The following is a 21855-nucleotide window of genomic DNA, read 5'->3' on the forward strand; positions in this document are numbered from 1 at the left end:
TTAGTTACAAGAAGGAGTCAAGGGACTTTTATAGACAAAACCAAGGCTGCTGCTGGTTCTTTAAAGAAACCTTCATGGTGTTCCTGTGTGGCAGCAGGTGCTACGTCACTGAAGCTGAATTCTCATCACTCTTCCCTCTGGGCTGCATGGACCCTGGGGTTGACTTTGCCAATTTTTAGACCCAGGAATATCAGAGGCAGAGCCAAAAGAGGGAGGCTCCAGTTTGGGCCCTGCTGTATCTGTGAAATGGACATAATATTATTTATCCCCTCCCTGCTGGGGTCTCTGTTAGAATTAAGTAAAGAGCCTATAGGTGGTGGTATGTGAACCCTAAAAACATGACACAGATGTTGGTGGGTTAACCCCCATCCTGCTCCTGTTACAACTTCTTACTTCTTTCTGGGTCCATGGAGAAAATCAGAACATGCACATATGCATAGGTTTTCCACATTTTTGCATGTGGTTTTTCAGGGTGTTTGTGGAGCTCCTGCAACTGGGAATTCTTGAGCCATCAGCTAGAAATCGGGGACTTGGAACTGCCCCAAAGTCCTTCCTTTTGCCTCCTCTCCGTCATAATTGAACATGTGTCTGCTGCGCTCCTGCTGGGTGCAAGGAGGGGCAGTGCAGTGAATGGTGCACATGTGGCCCTGCCCCCTAAGCCTCTCTAGTCACTCAGCAAGCACCACGATCTTTCCAAGAGTGGTAAGCGCTCTAAGAAAAACATCACAAGATAATATGCCAGGATATGGTTTGAGGAGGAAGGAGTGGCTTTCACTGGGGAGGTCAGGGGAGGTGTTTCTAAGGTGTTGAGGCCTGACAGGTGAGAAGGAGCCAGTCGTGGGAGGATAATGAGTAGGGTGCTCTAGCCAGCACACGCAAAGGTCCTGAGGTTGGGCTGAGCCTGGGTATGTGAGTGCAGAAAGGAGACCGGGGTGGCTGCCGCCTGGGGCTGGGAGGACTCGGGCCGGCAGGCACGAAGACCACATGAGACCTCTTGGCCTTGACAAGGAGTTTATTTTTATTCTCTAAGCCTCTGCTGTCCAATGTAAGAGCCAATGGTCATAAAAATTAAAATGGAAATACAATTAAAGGTTTGGTTTCTCAGTCGAAACTGGAAACTGTGTGGACTCTTGGCAGGAATGTAAAACGATACAGCCACTGTGGAAAACAGCACGGTGGTTCCTCAAGAATTTAAAAATTGAATTACCGTAGGACTCAACAATTCTACTTTGGGGTATAGACATAAAAGCATTGGAAGTGGTCTCGAAGAGATAGTTGTACACCCATGTTCACAGTAGCATTAGTGACAAGGGCCAAAAGGTGGAAGCAACTGAAACATGTGGTTTCTCGTGGCATGAACCACGGTCAACAGCCACAGGGGAGAAGTGGCTACCGTGTTAGCAGACAGCACACAGACTGAGAACATTTCTGTCGTCACCGGATGTTCCATCAGACGGTGGCCACTCGTGTGTAAGCGGGGCTTCAGAGGTCACTTCCGCTCCCTGGCTCCGGGTCCACTCAGGCCGTTGGCTGCAGCAATAAAAAGCCTGAGGGTTTGGAGTGAGGAACACTCTTCGGTGTCCAAGCCATGTTTCGAGACATGCAGGGAGTGAGTGAAGCCAGCACCTCTGAGCACAGGCTCTGCGCTGCCCAGATCTGTCCAGCCACAGGGAGGCCCTTTGTCCGTGACAGTCTGGGAAGGGAGGGCTGGCCATCAAGGTCCAGGCCACGGGCCGGGGGGCTGAAGTCCAGGGGTAACCGGGAAGCAGTGAGCAGTGAGACACTGGGAGAAAGGGGCTGTGTAACGAGCTGCCGGAGGAAGCCAGGCCAGGGCCCCGCCTGCAGTGGACAAGCTCAGTTGCATTGAACCAGAACATGTCTCCAGCCACGAAATCCATGCACAGCCTCTGCCCCGTCCCCAGGGCCTTCTCTTTCCTGCATCCGTCATCTCCTTCAAGTCGCAGCAGGAATGTTACCTCTCGTCACCTCTGGCACAGTGCGTGTTGCATATCCAATGACACGCTTGTGTGGCTGAGTAACTAGGATGCCTTCTTCATGAGGCTGTGAGCTCCCTAAGGCGGGGCCTGTGGCCCTGCAGGGGCTGCAGTATCTAGATTAATGTACGCCCACGTCTGTTGAAGCAGTATGTGACTGTTGTGCAATTTGCTTAACCTTCTTGTGCCTCAGTTTCCCCCTTTGTAAAATGGAGACAACCATATATCTGTTTATCCCAGTTCTGCAGTTGTGTGCTAGAGCTGGTTTGCTGGAGCCAACTGTTTGATTTTCAGGAAATGTGCGAACTGGTTGTTAAGCTATTAATTACAATTTAAATAATATAAATTTACAATTAAACAAATTAGGTTAAAATCAAAGGTAATAAATACTCAGAATTCACTGCATCCTAATGATCTCACTACAGTCTTCTATAAGTAGTCCCTTCTTATCCATGGTTTCTCTTTCCTTATTTTCAGTGACCTGTGGTCTGAAAATATTATGGAAAATTCCAGAATGAAGCAATTCATAAGTTTTAAATTGTGTGCTGTTCTGGGTAGTATGAAATCTCTTGCCATCCCACTCAGTCCCTCCTGAGATGTGACTCACCAGTGTCTCCACCATTTATATACTCCCTGCCCGTTGGTCATTTAGTAGCGGCTCGATGATCAGATAGCCTGTCGTGGTATCGCAGTGCTTGTGTGTAAGTGACCTTATTTTACTTCATAATGCCACATTCACATAGCTTTTATTACAGTCTGTTGTTATAATTACTCTATTTTATTAGTTACTATAGGCCCAGTGCACGAAATTCGTGCATGAGTAGGGTCCCTAGGTCTGGCCGGTGAGCAGGGCTGATCGGGGCCTTCCTTCATTCCGCGCTGCCCCCTGGTGGTCAGCACACATCATAACTCCCGGTCTCCGGTCGAACTCCTAAGGAGACACTTTGCATATTAGCCTTTTATATATATAGATTGTTGTTAATCTCTTATTGTGCCTAATTTATAAGTTAAACTTTATCATAGGTATGTATGTACAGGAAGAAACATCATATCTATAGAGTTGGGTACTATTCAAGACTTAGGCATCCACTGGCGGTCTTCGAATGAATCCCCCATAGATAAGGGAGGGTGGCTGTATTTATGCTTTTGAGGTTATTTGCTACTATTCAGTCTATATGGTGGAAGTACTGTTTATGCTGTGGTACCATGTATCTCTCACCAGCTCCATGTTCAGTAACTTTAGGTTGGTGGTATTTACACCATGGAAATTGGCAGATGCTACAGGTCAGATCCTTTCTTACCCCCTACCCTCTCTCTGAAGTGGTTGTTAAACATTTAGGGCACACCATGGTTTGGGGGCTTAAATGAGTTCGTGCTTTTGTTAATGGTTTTGTGCCTGGGGCCCAGCATGTGCTGTAGAAGTGAGGCTGTTGTTACTATTTTGTTTCGCTTGCTCTCCCTAATCTAGCACCGCTGTTCGTGCAGACAGGAACTGGGCAACCCATTGACCAGCTGTTTTTTTCTCTCCCCAGTCTGCCCGACCAGCTGTAAGTCTCACGGCTGCACTGCTGAGGGCCTCTGCTGCCACAGCGAGTGCCTGGGCAGCTGCTCTGAGCCCGACGACCCCACCAAGTGCGTGGCCTGCCGCAACTTCTACCTGGACGGTAGGTGCGTGGAGACCTGCCCGCCCCCCTACTATCACTTCCAAGACTGGCGCTGTGTGAACTTCAGCTTCTGCCTGGACCTGCACAACAAATGCAAGAACTCGCGGAGGCAGGGCTGCCATCAGTACGTCATCCACAACAACAAGTGCATTCCTGAGTGTCCCTCCGGGTACACCATGAACTCCAGCAAGTGAGTCCGGGTGTGGGTTCTCGGCGGGAGGGGAAGGAATGTGGGGGCTGGTGAGGGGGTGCCACCTGTTAAAATCCAATGAACAAAATAAACTAACAGGCCCTACCCGGTTTGGCTCAGTGGCTAGAGCGTTGGCCTGAGGAATGAAGGGTCCCAGGTTTGATCCCGGTCAAGGGCATGTACCTTGGTTGCGGGCACATCCCCAGTAGGGGGTGTGCAGGAGGCAGCTGATCGATGTTTCTCTCTCATCGATGTTTCTGACTCTCTATCCCTCTCCCTTCCTCTCTGTAAAAAAATCAATAAAATATATATTTAATAAATAAATAAGTAAACTAACGAACAAAATGGAACCGAAGCATGGATACATGGAACAGACTGGCTGGTGCCTGAGGGTGACTGGATGAGGAAGGTGAAGGGATTAGTTAAAGAACATATATGCGCACCCCCTGGACACAGACAATACTGTGGTGAAGGCCAAGGGAGAGCGGGGGGGGGGGGAGTGGATGGAGGTTGGCAAAGGGGGTGGAAAATGGGGGCAATTGCAATAATGTCAACATTAAAAATTTTTAATAGACAAAACAAAAAATCCTGTGTGAAAACCCAGAATCCATTGCTGTGGGCGAGGGCGCTGTGATGACCAGGGGGTGTGCCTGGGTGCCTGGGACCCATGTCGGCCTCCTGTTTTGGTCCTGGCCTTCGCAGCCGAGTCCACAAGCGTTCTCTGTAAAGGGCCAGAGTGAGTACTTTGGCATCTTGGACACGTTGTGAAAGCCGTCTGTGCTTAGCTGCGGGAATAGAAAGCACCAGACAGCAGTCCCTGGCTGCCCATAGAACCCTTCACATTTGCGGGATGGTCCCCACTGCTGTGCCTCCTCGCTCGTACGCCCAACGTGGAGCTCAGGGTTTTTCTGTTTCTTCTGGTCTGGAGCTGGACAGTGTGTTGAGACCAGCCCAGAGCACGAGGAGGAGGAGACTTGATTCCCGATTATTCGCAGGGCTTTCTCGTGCTTGGAAGCGATTTTCTTTCTCGGTTGTGAGTCAGATGTCCTATGCACACACATTGCAGACTCTGTTCATCTTGTAGCTCCTCAGAGGAGCTATGTTGGTTTCTTGGGGCTGTAACCAAGCTTAAAAAACCTGGTTCCTGGATTTTGTGTTGCGGGTTTGAGAAAACCCTCCACAAAACATCGCAAAAACAGATCAGAAGCAGGCGCTCACCGAGGGGCATCGAGCTGACCTGCTCACCTGGAAAAGCTTCCTCTTCAGATCTGAGAATTAGCCAGATGAGAGTGTTCTGGTGGGAAGTTTTATTTCCTGAAAAACAATCTTTATTTCAGTTCTTATGAGGCTCTCTTCAAATGTTTGTGAAACCTGCAAGTACAACATGCTTTGTTTTATTAGTGGGGTTTTTTTTTTTGTTTTTTTTTTTTTTTTTTACAAAAACCTGTTACGTGGCTTTGTTGACCAAAAATAGGCAACTATAAATCACTCTGCATGCCAGAAAGACCCTTTTCTTTTTCTCTTTTGGGCCAGTTCATCAGTAAGGTTGGGGAAATGACCATATTCCTTTTGATTCCTTTTTGGGTTTTTTTTTAATTAATCTTCTAGGAAGATGTTTATTTAGAAGACATTGGCTTTAAATAGAAGGTATTCTCTCTGAGAAGCCCAGCAACCTTCCTGGATGTTCTCCTGATGGTGTGGTGGCCGCTGGAGCCCACGCCTCAGGAAACGGACGCTGTGTCCCGCGACCTTCGCTGCATGAGAGAGGGCAAAGCCAGTGGTGCTAATGACGACTCATTATGGCACAATCTACTTCGAAGGTTTTGAAAAAAATTAGTATTTTTTTCTTCTGAAGCTTTTAAAAATAAAAGATGTTCTTAGGAAATACGTTAGTCCTATCACATTTTCTAGTGTGGTTTGATATCAAGTAGGACCAGATATGCTTTCTTCCATTCCGGTGGCTTATCCAGAAATAGTCCTTGGTGTTTCAGAGCAGAGGTCTGGGGGCACAGGCAGAGTTACGTGGTCACTCTGAGACGCCTGCCGAGAGCAGTGTGTGCTCCCCGAGATGGGGAGGACTCGGTGTTTGGGGTGAATGTCGTGTGTCCCTGTTCCCTCCCCATCGAACGCTCTGCCCCTGGATCTTTGCCCGGCGCCCTCCTTGTCCAGGTCACAGCTTGTAAGTCACCTCCCCTGAGAGTCCTTCCCGTCTGCCCACTTTGTCTGGATTCGCCGTCCAGCTGCTTTTCGGCGCATCACTCCGTTTTCACTCTTTTCATGGCTTCTACCACAGGCTGATATTGTCATTGTCAATTTATTAATTTTCCTCAACCCCACCAGCGGCTTCCCCCGGGTATCGGTTAGCTCCTGCTGCCTGGGAGAGCAGCCCAGCACTTCGTACCTCACACTCAGGATTGCTGATGGCTGATGGGAGGTTTGTCCGACGTGGGCAGGGCCAGCCCTGACCGATGGCGTAAGATAGCCAGCCGCTCACATCTTAGATGGCAGCCGGGGCCTCTCTCCGTGTGGTTTCCGTCCTGGCAGCCAGGAAGGGCATGCTCCAATGTGCAAGTGCTTTTCAAGCCTCTACCGACACCGCATTTGCTAATGTCCCATCGGCCGGAGCAGTCCATCTGGCCACGCCCCGATTCACCGGAGGAGGACATAGACCCCACTTGATGGGAAGGCCGAACAGCACGCGTGGCCATTGATAATGTCCCCAGGGAGGGTCGGTTGTTTTGTTCCCTGTGTGCCTGTGCCCTGGAGCCGGCATCGGCGGGGGCCAGAGTGTAAATATTTTTAGTCTGAAGGCCATGTGGCCTCTGCTGCAGCTACTCTGACATGCGGGCGTGAGGATAGCCACGGAGGGTCCTAAACCGGTGGGGGTGGTTGTATAGAATGTTCTTTGAAAAACAGGTGGCCGTGGATGTGGCATGCGGCTGTAGTTCGTGGATCTCCAGCTTAGAGTGTCACCTGTCACAGTGCTCAGTGAGTAGTTGTAGGACCAACGAAAGAACCAAACGTTTGGCCACAATTCCGCGTGCACCGCAGCTGTGCTGGCGCCACGGGGTACGCTCTGCCATTGGACACGAGCCTCCTGGAGTCAGTACCGAACCACGGGATGAAGACTCTGTTCTCCACAGGACTGCCCTGGCTTCTGACACCAGCCACACTTGGGGTCCTTAGGCCACCCACACTTCTGATCGATCGATTGGCTATGAATCTGGGGGCTCCCACAAACCCTTTGGGTTTAGTCATTGGCTGTAACAGCTCACAGAACTAAAACAAAGCTGTCACACTTTGTGGGTCCTGAGCCTACTGATGGTACGCCCTCCTTTAGGAAGGCGCACTGCACACCCATTCCTTGGAGGGAGCTCCATAGACATTCCCCCACCGGGGCCCCTGCTGATGGCTTGATGGCTCTCATGGTTCTTACTGTGATCACAGGACACTCTTCAAAATGAAACCACGAGGGATCTCTGAGGAACAGGCTTGTTAGCTCACAGGCCCTGGAGGGGACCTGGTACGGCCCAGGGCCACAGAGCTAGGTCCTGGGGTGGCAGAGGGAAAGAGCGAGGGGGTGGGACCTGGGGCTCTGCCTGTAATAAGTCTGAGGGTGAAGCATCTGCCGTTTCCTGGTTCTGTCTTCATTGTCGAATTTAAAGCCATAAGACCAGGAATTAGGGTGCAGGAAGGGGGAAGCAGGGTCACCCAAGTAGTCGGGTGTCTGGGTGGCCCGGGGCTTTCTGCCCGAAGGGCCATCACGGGTGGAGGAGCCGATGCCCTCGCGGGTGGTTTACGGCTCGCTGTGCCAGAGGCTGGCCTTGTGTTCATTCCAGATGGATGTCCCCGAAGTGGTGCCTCAGCAAGCAAAGCTCAATGCGCGGCACACACTCCATGCACTTACGGTCACAGCTTTGTTGTGAAGGGTGCTGGTAGGGTGAGGTCTGGTGACCCCAGGAGCCCGTCCATTCGGGGTAAAAGTGAGTCCTGTCTCCACAGGGTGGAAGGAGAGCCTGTGTCGGTGGGGTTCCGTGAGTCCTCTCGGTCTGGAGTGCAGCAGGAGCCCTGCCGTGTGGGGGAAGGAGCAGTCCCCTGGTAATGCTGGGACCTGCTGCCGCAGGGAAGGGCGTGAGCCTGCCGCTGCGGGGAGTGGCTTCTACCGGGCCCTTTGGCCTCTTCCTTCGGGGACAATGTCTGGAGACATGTTTGGCTTTCAGTCCCCGGGTGGGAGTGCTATTGGGGGTCAGTGGGTGAAGCTGAGGGGTGCTGTAACACCCTCGATGCTCAGGACAGCCCTCCCAATGGAGCGCCCTGGGCCTCAGACGTTAGCAGTGCCGTGGGCCTCACGTGGGACCCTGTGCAACATGCGTCTGCCGTGTGGAGCGGGGTCCTGTGTACCCTGACCCCTCTTTCTTCGCTTTTTACTCAGCTTGATGTGCGCTCCGTGTCTGGGCCCCTGTCCCAAGGTCTGTCACATCCTGGAAGGTGAGAAAACCATCGACTCAGTGACATCTGCCCAGGAGCTTCGAGGATGCACCGTCATCAACGGGAGCCTCATCATCAACATTCGTGGGGGCAGTGAGTGCCGGGGGGTCCCGCTGGGGTCCGCGGTCCCTGGGAGCGAGAGGGAAAATGGTCTAGACTTTGCTTCCTGCTTCCTCGGCGATTGGAAGACTGTCTTGAGTGGTTCCCCAGGCAGTGGAGCCCCCCGCTATTTGTTACCAGACCTGTAATTCATGATTTCCCACATTCGTAGCCGGGACATCAGGAATTTGCATTTTTAACCAACGGCGACATTCCCTATTGCAGGTCTGAGGACTCTGTTTCCAGAAATACGGTCACAGGCAAAAAGGCATTCCTTTGCTTATGTATTCAGCAGACGTTTGCTGAATATTCAGTGAACAAGGCCAAGTCTGTGCATGACGCATCTTGCAAATAAGCAGATCACCTTACGATGGGAACTCAGGCAGTGGTCCCACTATGCGGGGAAGCACCGTGTGGCCATGGAGGGGGTGGGATGGGTACCCTTTTCTTGTAAAGCGCCATGTGATAAATTCATTCAGCTTGGCAGGCCAGAGGGTGTCTGTTACAATTCCTCAACTCTGCCCTTGTAGAGAACATGTGAACAAATGGGTGAGGCTCTGTGCCAATAAAACTTTATTTACAAAGCAGACTGGGTTTGGCCAGCGGACTGGAGTTTGCAAACCTCTGAAGCGGAATAAGAGGTTGCTAATTGAGAAGAGTTTCTGGTGAGAGGAGCCATGCTTTGAGTTGGTGATAGAGCGAACCAAGCTAATAGATGGGAGAGTGACGTTCTGGGCAAAGAGGCAGCCAGGCAAAGTCCTGAGGCAGCGTGCGCATGGTCTGCTGAGGGGCCGGTGCGGAGGCCCCAGGGTCAGGGAGCAAGGTAGGAGATGAGAAAAAAAAAAGCAGCAGTCACTAACTTAGGGATTTGCTGACCCCGTAGTAAGGACTTTGGATCGTATTTTCATTAAGTGTGACTCATTTTGAGCAGGATATGTCAAAGTCATCTTCAGCTTGTAATTTCACTCCTCACTATGGGAAATTAGAGGAAGATCAAAAGATGTCTGTAAAACTCACTGGGTATTTTCTCTTTTCCTTAGACAACCTGGCAGCTGAGCTGGAGGCCAACCTCGGCCTCATTGAAGAGATTTCAGGGTTTCTGAAGATCCGCCGTTCCTACGCGCTGGTGTCCCTCTCCTTCTTCCGGAAGTTACGCCTGATTCAGGGGAATACCTTGGAAGTTGGGTATGTGGCCCTGATTCCATGTCTACGGCCTGAGCACTAACTAGGAAGTGTGTGAGTTATAAAAAGTTAGGGGTTTTTGCCAAGACATGGAAACAACCTGAGTTTCTATCTGCAGATGAATAGATAAAGAAAATGTGGTATGTGCATTTATATATACGGGGAGTATTATTCAGTTGTATTATTCATAAAGAAGAATAAGATGCCGCCATTTGTGACAACTGGGATGGACCCAGAGGGCATTATGCTAAGCGAAGTAAGGCAGACAGAGAAAGATAGATACTGTATGATCTCACTTATATGTAGAATCTTTAAAAAACAAAAACAACAACAAGCCAAGATCATACCTACAGAGAACAGAATGGTGGGTGCCAGAGGCAGGGCTGGGGATGTGCGGGGAGGATGGGAAAAATGGATGAAGATGGTCAAAAGGTACGAACTTCCAGTATAAGTCCTGGGTATCTAAGGTCCAGCATAGTGCCTGCAGTTAACAATACTGTGGTATATATTTGAAAGATGCTGAGAGAGTGGATATCAGAAGTTCTCATCGCAAGAAAAAAAGTATTTCTTAACTATGTGAGGGGATGGATGTTAACTAAACTTAGTGTGATAACCATTTTGCAACATATAAATGTCACATTATTATAATGTACACCTAAAACTGATGTTAGATGTCAGTTATATCTCAGTAAAACTGGGGGAAGAATAGAAACACTTAATGACGTATACATTAGTTTCAGGTATACACCATAATGATTTGGTATTTGTGTATATTCTGAAATGATCACCACAATAAGTCTATTTCAAATCCATCACCATACATAGCTACAAAGAAGAGTTTTTCTTTGTGATGAGAACCTTTAAGATCTGTTCTCTTGGCAGCTTTCAAATATTCAATACAGTGTTGCTAACCACAGTCACTCGACTGTAACTTAGGGATTTTTTAAAGCCAGAAAAACACCTACTAGGAGAAAGTGCCTGGAGAACCTTGAGAGAGAGCAATGTGTGTTGGAACATGTCTGAAGACCCAGCCAAGGAAAGTGGTGCCCATTCTACAGTCATTCTCGGAAGTCACAGGGGTACAGCCTAGTCGTGCCCTCCCAGGGCGCTAGCTGCAATGAAATGGCGTCTGGCCATCTGGGCTTCACTGTGAGCTGGCGTGCAAGCCTGACCAGGACCCTTCCATTGCTGCCTCCAGCGCCTTCTCACATCCTGGTCCCATTCATACTGATTTCACCTGTTCCTTAATGAAATCTTACCTCCTCTGGCCTATAGGATTCTACCTCCCCAAGATACTCTGCTGGCCTCCTGGATTTTCTTCCTTATTTCTTGGATTCCCTACCCTTGAGTTTGCGCTGACCCCATTTCAGTTAATAAAATAATAGAAATCCAGACCAGCCCTGTTTCATGCAGATTGAGATGGACTTATGAACAAGAAGTCTGAGGAAGGCCATCCAACAGTGTCATCAAGGATAGGACCCAGGCTTTTTCCAACTTTGTGTGACCATGGTCACAGAATGGCTGCCTTACACCTGTAGAAGTGACAGGGAAAAAGGAAAGGGACAAAGATATATGACAATTGAGAATGTCTCTTTCAAAATATTGTCTGGAATCTCCCACATTCTCACCCCCAACATTGAATTCTGTTTGTATCTCCTTGGCCAGAATTGAGTCATGTGGCTGCTTCTAGCTGCAAGGGAGTGGGAAAGTGGATATTTACCTTTTCCAGTCTGTATATTAGAGGAAGGCAAAGGAAGAGGGGGATGTGAATGGCTTCAAGAAACCAATCCATAGAATTGGTTAGACTACGTTCTTGAATCACTCATGAGCTCCTGTTGATTTTTCTGCCATACAACTGCTTTTTTGTCGAAGTTCAGACTTGATTTGGATTATTCCAATGATCCTAAGCTGGGCATCCTAGAACTAGACCAGTGCTGTCCAACGGAAATATAATGCAAGTCACATGTGACTTCAAGTGTTCTAGTAGCCACATTTTAAAAAGAAATAGTTGAAATGAATTTTAACAACGTATTTTACTTAATCCATTACATCTAAAATGCCATTTCAACTTGGAACCAGTATAAAATATTATAAAGGAGATCTTTCATACTCTTTTATTTTGCATGCTAAGTCTTCAAGATCTGTGTTTTGCTTCCAGTACAGTTCAGAATGGCCACATTTCAGGCGCTCAGTAGCCAGAGGTGGCTAATGTCTTCTGTATTGTACAACACAGGCCTAATGCTTTCGTTCTCCCATTTACTATGTGCAGGTGGCCCACGGGCACAGGTCTAATCAAGTTACTGAGTTGTTATAAAACCTTCAGTGGCTGCCCTCTGCCGACCCAATAAGGTCACATGGTCTTAGTCTTGGTTTGGTATCCAGGACACTAGAGGGTTTGACCCCTGCAGCTCTCCAGTCTTGTTTCCTATCACCTCTCGGGCAGGGCAGGCTACTTCGCTCTTCCGTGGGCCCAGCCCAGGTGCCTTTGTCTGTTCAGTCTTTCCCCTCCGTGAAACCCATATCTCCATCCACTGTAGTCTTATTCCATCCACTGTAGTCTTATATCCATATCTCCATCCACTGTAGTCTTACTCTCCTCCCCACAGGATGGAGTTCAGTTACCTTCCTGGCCATGAACGCGTCCTCAAATTCCCTTGGCCCTCCCACCCCCCATTTTATACTTACTAAGTACGTGCCAAGCACATGGTTAGGGCTGGGTATGTACTGCTGGGCAAGATCAACTCCAGCCATGGCCCCACCGTCTTGCAGTTGGAGATTACAAGCCGATGAATGACTAGGTGTGTGTGTTTCCATAGGAACTACTCTTTCTATGCCTTGGACAACCAGAACCTAAGGCAGCTATGGGACTGGAGCAAACACAACCTCACCATAACTCAGGGGAAACTCTTCTTCCACTATAATCCCAAACTCTGCTTGTCGGAAATTCACAAGATGGAAGAAATTTCAGGAACCAAGGGACGCCAGGAGAGGACTGACATTGCCTTGAAGACTAACGGGGACCAGGCATCCTGTAAGTGGTGATGGCCCGGTACTTCCAGCCTGTGGCTTCCCTTCCCTTTACCTACCACACTGGCCCCCAGGGATTAGCACTGCCTCCCCTGTGAGCTTACACAGCTCTGTGTGTGATAGGCTTTCTGAAATACTGAGGACAGGTGTTGTCTCTGTACCAGATACAGTGCCTGATACTGGAAGAAGTTACATAGCATTGAATGAATGAATGATGAATGAATGAATGAATGAATAATACCTCCTTATATATGGCCTTGGATCAAATGTTGCTACAGGCCCTGCAGTTGCTCCAGCTGGAGACGGTCAGCTGACTGCACTCCTGTGATAGGTTCTCTCTTGAAGGAGTATTTGAGCATTGAGCTGCCAGGGCTTCCGTAATACTGTCATGCGGAGTTGATGCTTTACAGCAGAATGTGGTCCACACTGTGGGAATTCTGAGGAGGAAGAGTGAGGTTGGGTGGAGCTTATGGGAAGCAAAGGAAATTACTCTCTCCAAGATACTGGAGAGTCAAGAAATTGTCTGTCCAAGGTATAATGATCTAAACTTACTTGGCATGTGCTCATTGGCACTAGAGTTACATCTTCTGACATGTCAGGATTAAAAAGCCATGTGCGTGTCAAAATTGTGTCAGGACTCTTACCTATTGTCCAATTTTCCTTCTCACATTGGTGCCAACTGCTATTTTTCAGTTGAGCCTCTGGCCAGGTAATTGGCTGGCAGTATGGGCCAACTGCCATGACCAGTTCTTGCCCTCACATACTGGGAGACACATGTGGGAGCAAGACCTGTCCCTGGAACAGCAGGTTGACATCTCCTTTTCATGGACATTCTTGGGAGTGTAGGATCACTGCTTTGTGCTGAAATAAATGATGAAATAACTGATACTATTTGTTGGGTTTGTTTTTGTGTGCTTTTTTTTTTTTAATTTTCTAGGTGAAAATGAATTACTTAAATTTTCTTACATTCGGACATCTTTTGACAAGATCTTGCTGAAATGGGAGCCGTACTGGCCCCCTGACTTCCGAGACCTCCTGGGGTTCATGCTCTTCTACAAAGAGGCGTGAGTATAAAGTAAAAAAGTTGTGGATATTGCATGAGTGCTCATTGTTCCCCTCTGAGGCTGCTCTATGTCTTCCTCCCACTTATGGAATAAACTTGTGGAAAAGCCAGAAATTGAAGCAGATAGGTTTCATTTGGGGTCCAGAGTGGCCAATCTCTTATAGCAATTATTTTATTTTGCCCTTTATATGTATATCTCACCAGATTTCTTCAGCGAAAGGTCACTCAGTGTACTCAATAGTTTTTTAAAATTTTATTTTTTACCTATTTTGTATTTCTCCATCATTTAAAAAGTTGTGGGAGGGAAATCTAAGATGGCAGTGGAGTAGGTGGATGTTACATTTACCTCTTCCCAGGACTAAAAACTAGAATTATGACTAAAATATAGAGCAATCAGCCTCAATAATCAACTGAAGACTAGCTGAAGAAAAGTCTTAAAACCAAGGATTTTTAGAAGAAGCCACATCAAGACTGGTAGGAAGGGCAGAGACACAAAAAGGACTGGTCCTTCTCCCATGGGCAGTGGCTGAAATTTCGGAGGGATATCTCAGCTGCTAACATCTCCCCTGAAAAGCATGGGGTCTCAACCCCAATCTGGGCTCTCCAGGCCAGAGCATTAGAGCTGGGAAGAGGTGCCCATATAACATATGGCTGTGAAAGTCAGCAGTAAATCTGTCTGCCAGGGAGACACAGGCACCCTCTTAAAAGCCCAATGCACAAAATCTTGTTCTCAGCCACTCACTCTGTGCTCCAGTGGAAGGAGGGTGGAGCAGATTAGAATCTCCTAAGGAGAGACTGGGGTTTGTAGCTCTGGAGAGAGAGAGATGAAGGGACAGCCGCCAGGATTCCTATGCTGAGTCCATCTCCCACACCACAGATGCCATCTTTCTTGGGGAGATCATTCCCTTCCATATGGTATTAGCCTGGGGGAATGCAATAAGACCACCCTCTGGGCTCCCTGTTGTCCCGCCCTGTGTACCATGGGTCCTGCTGAGGAGTCAGCTGCTTGGGCTTGGGTATAGAAGTCCAGGCAGACTCAGTGGCTTTCAGTGACTGAGTTGTGTGGCTTTGGAGTGGAGGCCGTTCTACCCACTTTCTGGTGAACCTGACTGGAGGCACCTCCCCTGCAGGGGAGATCCACTAGCCCCACCCTCCTGACTCCTGGTGGGCAGAGTCCAGGACAGATTAAGTTGCGTGGCCTTGCTATGAGGGCCACTCCCACCACCTTCCCCCAAGCCTGACTGACAGCTCCTCCTCATGGGAGGTCCACTAGACCTATCCTTCTGCTGTGATTGGACAGATTCTGGGACAGACTGAGTTGTATAGCTTTAGTAGTGAGACCATTTTTCTTTACATGCTCGACTGGTACAAAGCCCTCCCTTCACAGGGCCAAATCTTGCTTTTTGGGACCTGATATACTCTGCTGGCCTTACTCTGATGATTCCCTTGACCACGCCTCATCACAAATGTGTGTGAGCACCCAGTGGGTGGCAGGTAGACTTTCTATACCCTGGGACATTTGCTGAGCGATCTCAGACCCAGCATTGGCACCGAGTTTGAACCTGTATCAATCTGGCGAACACCAGCCACCCCTACCTGGCGATTGAACCTGCCTTGTCCAACTGGAATACTGCCAGAGGCTCTTTCAGTGGTTGAGCCTGACAGGCAGAGGTGGATCTCAGGGTGCATTGGGACTTTTGTGGACCTTTTCCTGGGCCTGGAACTTGTAAAAGCCAGCCATAGTGCACAGCTTGTTTCTATCTGTGCACACACAGCCAGGTCCAGCAGAGGCAACCACAACTGAAGATCACTTTGAAGCTTCAAACAGGTTGCCCAGGGATAGTCAAAGGCAGCATCTGACATTGGACTGTGCCAGAGTTCCTCCTAAGAGGCCCCAGAACCAACACAACCACGGCCAGCTTTAGACAACATCAGAGCAAGATCCAGTAAGCTTCACAAATTGCATATCCAAAGGAAGATCTTGGCAGGCACCAGACCCTGCAGAGGAGAATTTAGCTCTGTGTAGTCAGCACCTGCACAAAGCTTATACACTGTGGTTGGGATTGATCCTCATAGTCAGCCAGCCTGAGGACTGACCCCACCTATGAATGGGCCAATAGAAATCAAGACTCATTATAAGAGAAGGGCCCACACAACCCTCAGAAGAGTCATTCCTGCAACACCCAGATCAGGTGATCAAGGAGACTGCACATTGCAGTCCTGCAGGACATATACTGCATACGTCCACCCTACCAAGACCGAGAGTCATAGCAGATCTGCCTACTACATAGAGAAACAAGAGAAAGAGGCAGCTAAACTGGGAAGACAAAGAAACAAGCCCCAAATGAAAGAACAGGAGAAATCTTCAGAACAAGAGCTAAATGAAGTGGAGGCAAGCAATTGATGACATACAGAGTTCCAAAGAATGGTTATAAGGATGCTCAAGGAACTTAGTGAGAATTATAAGAGCAAAGGAATATAGAAACCATTAAAAAGATCTGGTCAGAAATGAATACAATATCCAAAATGAAGAATATACTAGAAGGAATAAACATTAGGTTGAAGTAGGGGATCAAAAGCGATTTGGTGGACAAGGTAGCAGAAAACACCCAGAGTGGCCAAATGAAAAAAGAATTTTAAAAAGTGTGAATAGTTTAAGGTACCTTTGGGACAGTAAGAAGCCTACCAGCATCCACATCATAATGGTACCAGAAGGAGAATAGAGAGAGCAAGGGATTGAAAACCTATTTGAAGAAATGACAGAAAAATTCCCTAACCTAGTAAAGGAAAAAGACACGCAAGTTCAAGAAGTACAGAGAGTCCCAAACAAAATGAACGCAAAGAGGCCCACACCAAATCATATCATAATTAAAATGGCAGAGGTTAAAACCAAAGAGATAATCTTAAAAGCAGCAACTGAAAAACAGTTACCTACAACAGAGCTCCCATAAGACTGTCAGTTGATTTCTCAACAGAAACATTTCAGACTAGAAGGGATTGGCATGAAATATTCAAAGTGATGAAAAGCAGGAATCTAGTACAACCAAGACTGCTATATGGAGCAAGGCTATCGTTTAACCTTTTGCACTCGGATGTCGAGTGTGACTCGACACGGTTAGCATCGGTAGCAGCTCGTATGTCGAATTGTATTGAATGTATCAATAATTTGAAATATAAAAAAATCCAAATAAATAAGTTTGTATGAAAATAAACTCCAGTTTTTTATTCTACTGCCGCGCTTTGTAAAATCTGGGGTATTTAAAAAATTAAATCCCGAGTAGAATAAAGGAATCGAGAAAAAAGCAAGCAAGTGCAAAGGATTAAAACTGAAGGAGAAATAAAGAGCTTCCCAGGAAGAAAAAGCTGAAGGACTTAATTTCCACAAAACCTGTATTATAGGAAATGTTAAAGGGTCTTCTAGAACAGTGGTCGCCAACTGGTGGTCTGTGAGGTCTGAAAGGTTGGCGACTGCTGGTTTAAGGAAACCTTTGGGGCAGCGGTCACCAACTGGTGGTCCGTGGACCACTGGTGGTCATGAGGTCTGAAAGGTTGGCGACCACTGTTCTAGAAGAAGGTGGGGGAAGGAGAAGAAGAAGAAATAACAGAGAAACATAGGCATAAAGAATAAAAATGACAATAAATACATACCTATCAATAATCACTTTAAGTATAAATTGCTCCAATGCTCCAATCAAAAGACATAGGGTAGATGAATGGGTAGGAAAAAAGGACCCATACATATGATGTCTACAGAGACCCACCTCAGAGTGAAAAATACTCATAGACTAAAAATAAAGGGATGGAAAAAGGTATTTCATGCAAATGGAAATGAAAAAAAGAAAAAGAAAAAAGCTGGGTAGCAATACTATATCTGACAAAATAGACTTTAAAACAAAGACTAGAATAAAGGTAAAGAAGGATACTACATAATGATAAACGAAGCAATCTAACAAGAAGATATAACCCCTGTAAAAATTTTGTACCCAACCTAGGACCATGTAAATATATTAAGCAAATCTTGATGGACATATAAAGGGAGAGGTTGACAATAATATAGTCATGGTAGGGGTTTTTAACACCCAATTGACTACAGTGGATAGAAGTTCCAGACAGAAACTTAAGGAAACAGTGGCCTTAAATGGCACACTAGATCAGATGGATTTAATTGATACCTGCAGAGCATTTCACCCCAAAGCTAAAGAATATACATTCAAGTGCACATGGAACATTTCCTAGGATAGACCACATGTTAGGACACAAAACAAGTCTCAATAAGTTTAAGAAGATTGGAATAATGTCAAGCATTTTCTCTGACCATAATAGCATGAAACTAGAAATCACAAGGAAAAAAAAAATGGAAAACACATAAAGACATGGAGGCTAAATAATAAGTTACTGAACAATGAATGAGTTAACATTTAGATTAAGGAAGAAATCAAAAGATACCTTGAAACAAATGAAAAAACACACAACAACCCAAAATTTTGGGACACAGTACAAACAGGTCTAAATGGGAAATTGATAGCATTTCTGGCCTACTCAAGAAACAAGTAAAATCTCAAATAGTCTTACCTTACACTTAAAGGAACTAGACAAGGAACATCAGCAGAGCCCAGAGAAGAAGAAAGGAAATAATAAAGATGAGAGCATAAATAAACAAAATGGAGTCTAAACAATAATATAAAAGATCCATGAAACAAGATATTTTTCCTTGAAAAGATAAACAAGATTGACAAACCTTTAACCAGACTTATCAAGGAAAAAAGATAGAAGACCCAAATACTAGTAAATATAATCAGAAATGAAAAAAGGAGAAGTAGTAGCTGACAGCACAGAAATACAAAGGGTTGTAAGAAAATATTACAAACAACTATATGCCAACAAAATTGGACAGTGTGGATGAAATGAATCAATTCCTAGAAACATACAATCTTCCAACACTAAATCAGTCTGAATCAGAAAATCAGAATAGACAGGTTGGAACTATGAAATTAAAGTAGTACTAAAAAACCGCCCAACAAACAAAAGTCCTGGCTCAGATGGCTTCACAGGAGAATTTTACCAAACATTCAAATAAGAACTTAACACCTATCCTTCTCAAACTATTCGAAAAAATTCAAGAGAAAGTCTCCCAAGCTCATTTTATGAGGTCAACAGTATCTTAATTTTAAAACCAGATAAAGACTCTACAAAGAAAAGTATAGCCCAATATCCCCGATGAACATGGATTCTAAAATCACCAACAAAATATTAGCAAACCAAATCCAGCTATACATTAAAAAGATCATACTCCGTGCTTGGGTGGTATTTGTTTCAGAGATATAAAGTTGCTACAGTATGCACAAATGAATAAATGTGATAACTACAGAAACAAAAGGAAAGATATAAATCACATGATCATATCAATAGATGCAGGAAAAGCATTTGATAAAATCTAGCATCCATTTATGATGAAAACTCTCAGCAAAGTAGGGATAGATGGAACATACTACAACATTATAAAGGCCATAGCCAGCGTCACAAGACAGGGATGTCCACTTTTACCACTCTTATTTGATAATAGCACTAAAAGTCCTATCCATGGCTGTCAGACAAGAAGAGGAAATTAAAAGGCATCTAAATTGGAAAGCAAGAAGTAAAACTCATTATTTTCAGATGACATGATACTGTATGTGGAGAACTCTGAATATTCCACCAAAAACTACTAGACCTGATAAATGAATTCAGTAAAGTAGAAGGTACAAAATATCCAGAAATGAGTTAAAATTTTGTATACCAATATTGAACTATCAGAAATGGAAGCTAAGAAAACAATCCCATTTATAATTGCATCAAGAAAAATAAGATACCTAGGAATAAATTTAACCACATATGTAGTAGATCTGTACTTGGAAAATTATAAGACACTACTAAAAAATCAAAGAAGGTACAAATAAACTGAAGCATATCCCGTGCTCAGGGGTAGGAAGAATAAACATTGTTAAAATGTCCATACTATGCAAAGCAGTGTATAGCAATTCCTGTCAAGATACCAATGTTGTATTTCATAGAACTAGAACAAATATTCCAAAAATTAAATGGAACCACAAAAGACCCCAAATAGCTACAGCAATCTTCAGAAGAACAAACTTGGAGGCATCAAATTACCTTATATCAAACTATACTACAAGGCTATAGTAATCAAAACATCATGGTATTGGCATAACAACAGACATTTAGGTCAATGGAATAGAATAGAGAGCTCAGAAATAAAAATTTATGCCTTTTTGATCTGAATATTTTGCAGAGGAGGTGAGGTAAAGATAGTCTATAAATGGGGTAAAGATAGTCTTCTATAAATGGTTTTGGGAAAATTGGGCAGATAATTGAAAAAAAATGAAACTAGACCATCTTCTTACACCATACATGAGAATAAACTCAAAATGGATTAAAGACTTTAAAATGTAAGTCACAAAACCATAAAAATCCTAGAAGAAAACACAGGTCTTAAAAGCTACGACTGTTCTTGTAGCAATATTTTTTTCTGATATATTTCCTCAGATAAGGGAAAGAAAAGAAAAAGTAAACAAAAGGTACTGCATCACAGAAAAACAAACCGACAAAAGGAAAAGAAAGCCCAAGGAATGGGAGAACATATTCATTAATGATACATCTAATAAGGGGTCAACACCCAAAATTTATAAAGAATTCATGGAACTTAACACCAAAAAACAGTTCAATTAGGAATGGCAAGGGACCTGAATAGACACCTCTCCAAAGAGGACATACAGATAGCCAATAGATATATGAAAAAATGCTCATCAGAGAAATGCAAATTAAGACCACAGGAAATAACACCTCAGACCTGTCAGAATGGTCCATCATGGATGGCCTTGGAGAATATTATGCTAAGGGAAATAAGCCCGTCAGAGAAAAGCAAGTACCATATGATTGATTTCACTTGTATGTGGAATCTAATGAAGGAAATAAATGAACAGGCAAAATAGAAATAGACTCATAGATGCAGAGGAAAGGTTGACAGCTGTCAGAGGGTTGGGGAAATGGGTGAAAACATTGAAGGGATTAAGCAAAAACCCAAAAACTCAGAGACACAGTCATCAGTGTTGTGATTACCAGAGGGAAAGGGGTTGGAGAGAGGTTGAAGAGGGTAAATTGGGAATAAATGGTGATGGAAGGAGACTTGACTTGGGGTGGTCAATACACAGTAGAGTATATAGGTAATGTATTATAGAGCTGTACATCTGAAACCTATATAACTTTATTAACCAATGTTACCCCAATAAATTCAATAAAAAATAAAATGAGAATTGTTACAGTGCTTCGAAGGACAGGATCATGGACAATTGACTTGACACATAGGTCATGAAGGGCTTCCCTAGGGCAGTGGGGATGGACTGAAATATGAGGGAAGGGCCAGGGGAGTAGCAACTGCAAGAACTTGAGAGGGGAGGGGTCACATTTGAAGAAGTGACAGAGGTGAAAAGGAGGAAAGTGAGGCATGGTGGGAGAACAGACTGGGTGGGTAATGAAGGACAGTCTTTACATGGTGTTGTTGAATTGTAAGCATTTGATCTTTATTAAAACCACTAGAGGCCCGGTGCACAAAATCGTGCATGGGTAGGGTCTCTAGACCTGGCCGGTGATCAGGGCCAATCGGGGCCTTCCTGCTGCCGGCCAGGGCCTTCCTTCATTCTGCGCTGCCCCCTGGTGGTCAGCACATGTCATAGCAAGCTATCGAACTCCCAAGGGGACAATTTGCATATTAGGCTTTTATATATGGAGATTGAAGCGGGGGCGGGGGGGAATGCAGGAAACGTACATAACGTAATATTGACCATTTAAACTAATTTGAAGCATCCAGCTCAGTGGCATTGTGTACATTTGTGATGTTGTCAACCATCCATCTCAAGAATTTTGTATCTTCCCAAATTGAAATTCTGTCTGCAGTAAACAACACCTAATTTCGAGTATATAACTGTGCTGAAATTTTAAAAGAAGATAGTGGAAGTGGTGATAGTGTTAATATCAATACTAGCTTCATTTTTCAAGATTATGTGGCATAATCTTGTGAGCTGAAAAGTTGCATACATTCTTTTATGTAATCTTATGAAGTAACTGCTGATAGTATCATTATTACATTTGGTATCA

General features: G+C 45.4%; 1 protein-coding gene across 3 annotated transcripts in view; it reads left to right on the plus strand.

Annotated features, from left to right (window-relative positions):
- The window catches only part of INSR (insulin receptor), a 169067-nt gene that overhangs the window by 96307 nt on the left and 50905 nt on the right, over positions 1-21855 (plus strand). For all 3 annotated transcript variants that reach the window (XM_079773169.1, XM_079773168.1, XM_079773170.1), the window contains exons 3-7: positions 3527-3848; positions 8281-8429; positions 9476-9620; positions 12434-12648; positions 13582-13708. In XM_079773169.1, the coding sequence (XP_079629295.1) occupies positions 3527-3848; positions 8281-8429; positions 9476-9620; positions 12434-12648; positions 13582-13708 (958 nt within the window). The remainder of the gene's footprint in view (positions 1-3526; positions 3849-8280; positions 8430-9475; positions 9621-12433; positions 12649-13581; positions 13709-21855) is intronic.

This window comes from Cnephaeus nilssonii (assembly GCF_951640355.1).
Source record: "Cnephaeus nilssonii genome assembly, chromosome: 5".
Classification (NCBI taxonomy): Eukaryota; Metazoa; Chordata; class Mammalia; order Chiroptera; family Vespertilionidae; genus Cnephaeus; species Cnephaeus nilssonii.